Source organism: Nerophis lumbriciformis, linkage group LG02, assembly GCF_033978685.3.
Source record: "Nerophis lumbriciformis linkage group LG02, RoL_Nlum_v2.1, whole genome shotgun sequence".
Classification (NCBI taxonomy): domain Eukaryota; kingdom Metazoa; phylum Chordata; class Actinopteri; order Syngnathiformes; family Syngnathidae; genus Nerophis; species Nerophis lumbriciformis.
The window spans coordinates 16,997,501-17,005,005 of NC_084549.2; the positions used below are offsets into that span (position 1 = coordinate 16,997,501).

General features: G+C 35.2%; 1 protein-coding gene across 2 annotated transcripts in view; it reads left to right on the plus strand.

Annotated features, from left to right (window-relative positions):
* The window catches only part of pyroxd2 (pyridine nucleotide-disulphide oxidoreductase domain 2), a 27,890-nt gene extending 23,233 nt beyond the window's left edge, over positions 1–4,657 (plus strand). For both annotated transcript variants that reach the window (XM_061955412.2, XM_061956094.1), the window contains exons 16-18: positions 1,721–1,827; positions 1,939–2,059; positions 4,185–4,657. In XM_061955412.2, the coding sequence (XP_061811396.1) occupies positions 1,721–1,827; positions 1,939–2,059; positions 4,185–4,255 (299 nt within the window). In that variant the 3' untranslated portion in view covers positions 4,256–4,657. The remainder of the gene's footprint in view (positions 1–1,720; positions 1,828–1,938; positions 2,060–4,184) is intronic.
* The last annotated feature ends 2,848 nt before the right edge of the window (positions 4,658–7,505 follow it).

The following is a 7,505-nucleotide window of genomic DNA, read 5'->3' on the forward strand; positions in this document are numbered from 1 at the left end:
AGGGTTGTACGGTATACCGGTATTAGTATAGTACCATAATACTAATGAATCATATTTGGTACTATACCGCCTCCGAAAAGTACCGGTCCCCCACCTCCCTCCGCGCCCCCGTCGTCGTCACGTCGTGTCATTGCTGGTTTTTACGAGCAGACGAGCATATTCTGTAGTGCACAATCACGGAGTACTTACAAGCAGATACAGTGTGTAGACAGAAAAAGGAGAACGGACGCATTTTGGCTTAAAAACTACACCTAACATCCACTGTAATGATACCAATTACAGGAGTGTATCGAGTCGATACTACTATGATTACGTCAATATTTTTTGGCATGACATCATCTTTCGTTTTTTTTTTCTAATTTCAGGAAATACGTCCCTGGACACATGATGACTTTGAATATGACCAATGTATGATCCTGTAACTACTTGGTATCGGATTGACACCCAAATTTGTGGTATCATCCAAAACTAATGTAAAGCATCCAAAAAACAGAAGAATAAGTGATTATTACATTTTAACAGAAGTGTAGATAGAACATGTTAAAAGAGAAAGTAAGCAGATATTAACAGTAAATGAACAAGTAGATGAATAAATCATTTTCTACCACTTGTCCTTAATAATTTTAACAATTGATCATTTTGTTTGCTTACTTACTAATAAAAGACAAATTGTCTTGTATGTTCACTCTTTTATTTAAGGACAAACTTGCAATCAGAAACATATGTTCAATATACCGTAAGATTTTTTGTTAAAATAAAGCCAATAATGCAATTTTTTGTGGTCCCCTTTGTATCGAAAAGTACCGAAAACTATCTAAATAATTTTGCTACCAGTACCTGTACCAAAATATTGGTATCGGGACAGCACTAGTTTACCGGTAAATATACAAACCTTAGCTAAAATAGGGACTTTTGTCAAGGCTGGAACCCATTATTCTTATTTACATTGTTTCTTATGGAGAAATTAGCCACTATTCTTATTTACATTGTTTCCTATGGAGAAATTTGCCATTATTCTTATTTACATTGTTTCTTGTGGAGAAATATGCCATTATTCTTATTTACATTGTTTTTTTTTTATAGAGAAATGTGCCATTATTCTTATTTACATTGTTTCTTAAGGAGAAATTTGCCATTATTCTTATTTACATTGTTTCTTATGGAGAAATTTGCCATTATTCTTATTTACATTGTTTCTTATGGAGAAATTTGCCACTATTCTTATTTACATTGTTTCTTATGGAGAAATGTGCCATTATTCTTATTTACATTGTTTCTTATGGAGAAATTTGCCATTATTCTTATTTACATTGTTTTTTATAGAGAAATTTGCCATTATTCTTATTTACATTGTTTTTTATAGAGAAATTTGCCATTATTCTTATTTACATTGTTTCTTATGGAGAAATTTGCCATTATTCTTATTTACATTTTTTCTTGTGGAGAAATTTGCCATTATTCTTATGTACATTGTTTTTTATGGAGAAATTTGCCATTATTCTTATTTACATTGTTTTTTATGGAGAAATGTGCCATTATTCTTATTTACATTGTTTCTTATGGAGAAATTTGCCACTATTCTTATTTACATTGTTTCTTATGGAGAAATTTGCTTCACTGTACGAACTTTTCGATTTAAGAACCATGTTCAAGAACCAATTATGTTCGGAAATCCAAGTTTCATTGGATTTGAACTTTGTTTTTTTTTGTGCTCATCTAGTATTCAACTGGGTGGAACAATACGCCCCCGGATTTAAGGACTCAGTGGTGGGAAGGGATGTCCTGACTCCACCGGACCTGGAAAGAATCTTTGGGCTCACTGGAGGGGTAAATACACTTCAATGTGCACTTATGTTGGAATGTTACATTGAGCCATAAGTCAATGAATTGCTTCACTCTTACAAAGATTTTTGTTACAAAATCTCAATTTTTTTACAGAATATCTTTCACGGATCAATGTCACTGGACCAGCTGTACCTAGCACGACCTTTGCCCGCTCTCTCAGACTACCGTACGCCAATTAAAGGGCTGTATCTGTGTGGCAGCGGCAGTCATCCAGGTTTGTATCTAGGTTTGCTTGGGTCAATATTACCAAAGCTTTTTTTTTTTTGACACTGAATTTATTGAACTGAATTTTTGGAGCTTGAATTGTAATACATGTCAATAATTAAAATTTAAATGCGTAAAAATTCAGTGCAGACAAATTCACCCACTTTCCGCTAAATCAGTCCTTCTCAAAAAGTGGGGCGGGTCCCCCTTGGGGGGGCGCGTGTGACCCTGGGGAACGTGCTTGATCAGAATCTTGCAGTATTATGCTTAAAAAAAACAAACTAAATTAGGCTGAACATTTTGTTGAAATAAAATTCATCAGCAAAATGCATGTTTAAAAATTTCATTTATAAAAATTCAGTGCAGAAAAATTGTGCACTACAAAACGTGCTCTTTGTAGTCATTAATCCTGACTTGCTCATTTGGATAAAAAATTTAAAAATCAGTACAAATTGGTTTTATTTATTTTTGTTTTGTAGGTACCATGAATTAATTGATTAACGTGGACCCCGACTTAAACAAGTTGAAAAACTTATTCGTGTGTTACCATTTAGTGGTCAATTGTACGGAATATGTATTGTACTGTGCAAGCTACTAATAAAAGTTTCAATCAATCAATCAAAGGTTAAAGTGTTTTATATATGGTGATTAATTGGAATGTATTAATATTTACTGAAATTATTTAATGTTATTTTTCAGTACCAAATTGTTCAAGTCGGTCAGCAATTTTTTATATGTTAAATAAGTGTAAAGTTTTTATTTTTATTTTAGGCAAATTGACGCACTTTAAATCTTTTCTATAACATAACATATAACATAATGTTAACGAAGCTATTATTTGCTGTAAGTTATTTTTTTCTTCAATGTTAATAAGGATTCAATGTTATGCAGAGGTGCACTTATAATAATTTTATTGACAAATTATACACTTTATGGTCGCGGGGAAGAGTGTGTGTGTGTGTGGGGGGGGGGGGGGGTATTCTTACTCGCTTAAGAAAATAATTGAGAAGCACTTCGGTAAATGAAGACTGAAGTAATAAATCGTGTATCAGAAGAAGCCAATCGGGTGTTCAACTAGCAGTCACATGATACAGGTTTTGCAAATTTGAGTTTTGAAGAACATAAAAAAAAATATTACACTTAAAATTGTGAAACGCTGTATTTTAGAAAACAGAATTTTTAAACACACATTTTTATTCATAGAATTGTCATCTTAATTTGATGTTAAAAATTCAGTTACATAAAATCAGTGTCAAAAAGAAGCTTTAGTAGTAAAGACACAATTTAATCTCCATAAATTTGTTCTTTAAAATAATAATTTTTAAAAAGTGTTGATGAAAAGAAATACAGTGGTACCTTGGTTTTCGTAATTATTCTGAAATAATCAAATCAATCTTTTTTAGAAAGCTGATTATATTAGTACAAAACCTTTTTAATAGAGAATAATTATAGTTTTACACGCAGTGAACAATGCAAACTGCATATAAATGAGCAATTAAATAGATAAACATTTAACATAATTTTTTTACTATAATTAAATTTTTTAGATGGATTGATCACACTATTGCATTTTGATTAATCATGTTCAAATCAAACTCAATTTTATAGTCATATATTTTTAATGTTTTACAAAAATGCACGTCATTTATTTGTTCAAAGTACAATTTTCCAGCAAGTACCAATATACATTGCACTCATGTACATATGCATTGATCTGATCACTGACTGTAAAAAAAAAACTGCTCCGCCGTTCAGGTGAGGAACATGTGCGGTCAAAAGAAATTGCACGATTGTTCTGCATTTATACATGATTACTGCGATAATGTTTTGTGGTTAATCGCATAAGTTAACACGTTACTTTTGAAAACCCTATCTTTTACCTTTTATTAAGAGCCACCTTCGTACTTTGCTACCAGTTATTTCTTGAATTAAATAGATTCTCACCTGTTTTTATCAAAGTGCTGGCACTCGCTACTTTATTTGGCCCCATGGTGGCATATTTTGAAGTTGTAAAAAGCATAGAGTCTGAGCCAAAAAGTGTGTTTACTCGTATTGAAAACTGAAAAAGTATATTTTTGGTAAAAATGTGTTAAAAACTGAGGTACTGTATGAACTAATTTGTTGGTTGCTCCCAGGTGGAGGTGTGATGGGATCCCCTGGATGGAACGCTGCTCTTACCGCCATGGCTGACCTGAAACGTCAATAACAAATTGTTGTATGAATTAAGTGGAACCCTTATTACTCCCGTCTGATCCGATGGTATTTTAAATTATTCTTACATATCTGTTAGAACTTATATGACTACATTAAAGTTTAATTGCCTTAATTATGTATACATGCCAACTAGTCAGAAGTGTTATCGTTGAGTGCAATAGTGCACGCTGTGAAAGCTATTTTTTAATGATTAATAATAATTATACAGTTTTCATGAAATTCCGTGGAGTTTATTTTGTGCTCCGAATTTTAATAATGCCTGGATTTAATAGATGGTTTGATGCTGCATCACATTCCTATCGTACTTGTCTTCCAAACAAAAACAATTCTAGGTACTCTGTAAGTTGTATTACAAACCCCGTTTCCATATGAGTTGAAAAATTGTGTTAGATGTAAATATAAACGGAATACAATGATTTGCAAATCCTTTTCAACCCATATTCAGTTGAATATGCTACAAAGACAACATATTTGATGTTCAAACTGAAAAACATTTTTTTTTTGCAAATAATCATTAACTTTAGAATTTGATGCCAGCAACACATGACAAAAAAGTTGGGAAAGGTGGCAATAAATACTGATAAAGTTGAGGAATGCTCATCAAACACTTATTTGGAACATCCTATAGGTGAACAGACAAATTGGGAACAGGTGGGTGCCATGATTGGGTATAAAAGTAGATTCCATGAAATGCCCAGTCATTCACAAACAAGGATGGGGCGAGGGTCACCACTTTGTCAACAAAGGCGTGAGCAAATTGTTGAACAGTTTAAGAAAAACCTTTCTCAACCAGCTATTGCAAGGAATTTAGGGATTTCACCATCTACGGTCCGTAATATCATCAAAGGGTTCAGAGAATCTGGAGAAATCACTGCACGTAAGCAGCTAAGTCCGTGACCTTCGATCCCTCAGGCTGTACTGCATCAACAAGCCACATCAGTGTGTAAAGGATATCACCACATGGGCTTAGGAACACTTCAGAAACCCACTGTCAGTAACTACAGTTGGTCGCTACATCTGTAAGTGCAAGTTAAAACTCTCCTATGCAAGGCGAAAACCGTTTATCAACAACACCCAGAAGCGCCGTCGGCTTCGCTGGGCCTGAGCTCATCTAAGATGGACTGATACAAAGTGGAAAAGTGTTCTGTGGTCTGACGAGTCCACATTTCAAATTGTTTTTGGAAACTGTGGACGTCGTGTCCTCCGGACCAAAGAGGAAAAGAACCATCCGGATTGTTATAGGCGCAAAGTTGAAAAGCCAGCATCTGTGATGGTATGGGGGTGTATTAGTGCCCAAGACATGGGTAACTTACACATATGTGAAGGCGCCATTAATGCTGAAAGGTACATACAGGTTTTGGAGCAACATATGTTGCCATCCAAGCAACGTTACCATGGACGCCCCTACTTATTTTAGCAAGACAATGCCAAGCCACGTGTTACATCAACGTGGCTTCATAGTAAAAGAGTGCGGGTACTAGACTGTCATGCCTGTAGTCCAGACCTGTCTCCCATTGAAAATGTGTGGCGCATTATGAAGCCTAAAATACCACAACGGAGACCCCCGGACTGTTGAACAACTTAAGCTGTACATCAAGCAAGAATGGGAAATAATTCCACCTGAGAAGCTTAAAAAATGTGTCTCCTCAGTTCCCAAACGGTTACTGAGTGTTGTTAAAAGGAAAGGCCATGTAACACAGTGGTGAACATCCATCCATCCATTTTCTACCGCTTATTCCCTTTGGGGTCGCGGGGGGCGCTGGAGCCTATCTCAGCTACAATCGGGCGGAAGGCGGGGTACACCCTGAACAAGTCGCCACCTCATTGTGCCCTTTCCCAAATACTTTGGCATGTGTTGCAGCCATGAAATTCTAAGTTAATTATTATTTGCAAAAAAAAAATAAAGTTTATGAGTTTGAACATCAAGTATGTTGTCTTTGTAGTGCATTCAATTGAATATGGGTTGAAAAGGATTTGCAAATCATTGTATTCCGTTTATATTTACATCTAACACAATTTCCCAACTCATATGGAAACGGGGTTTGTACATGAGATGTTTGAAATATTTTGTTTTCAAATTGTCACATCGTCGTGTTGCTTACTGTCACATCATGTTTCCTCATTATGTGGATCATTTGGTTCTTGGTCCAATGTGTGCTATGAAAAGTGTCTAAATAAAGTTGACTTGAATATAACTTTATAGGTGCTCTTACGCATTATTATGTATAATGTGTGTGTATATGTATGTTTACATGTATGTATTTATATGTACATATGTATACACACATATATAGTATGTATGTATGTACACAGTATATGTGTGTATATATTCATATATGTTTATATGTATGTATGTATGTGTATATATGCAGTTGTGGTCAAAAGTTTACATACACTTGTAAAGAACATAATGTCATGGCTGTCTTGAGTTTCCAATAATTTCTACAACTCTTATTTTTTTGTGATAGAGTGATTGGAGCACATACTTGTTTGTCACAAAAGACATTCATGCAGTTTGGTTCTTTTATGAATTTATTATGGGTCTACTGAAAATGTGACTAAATCTGCTGGGTCAAAAGTATACATACAGCAATGTTAATATTTGGTTACATGTCCCTTGGCAAGTTTCAATGCAATAAGGCACTTTTGGTAGCCATCCACAAGCTTCTGGTTGAATTTTTGACCACTCCTTTTGACAAAATTGGTGCAGTTCAGCTAAATTTGTTGGTTTTCTGACATGGACTTGTTTCTTCAGCATTGTCCACATGTTTAAGTCAGGACTTTGGGAAGGCCATTCTAAAACCTTAATTCTAGTGTCAGGTTCAAATACAGGACATCTGTTACACAAGACAAAAGGCAAGGAATCAAACAGAGACAGAATTCAATTTGGACTCAATTGAGGAAAGACATGGTCACTGTACTCTCTGCACAGTCCTGCACCACGCTCTGACGAAGAAGGTTTCCGTCTCCTCTTTTATTTAGAGATTTCAATGTTTACGCAACAACACATGTCTCAGCAGGAATGGGGAGTATGTAAATAGTCATTGTTGTCGGTCACATTGAAGACAAAAGAAGAAGATCCCTCAGGTTTGGGTTCGTCCTGGATTCAGCTTGGGCAGGTTTACAAGACAATGGATGACCCCTCCCGTCTCATTCCATCGTCCACAGCGGAATCTTCCAAGCGTTTGGCTTGGTGCAACAAAGACCGCTTCTTGTCTGTTCATTGAGAACTCAGAACGGAA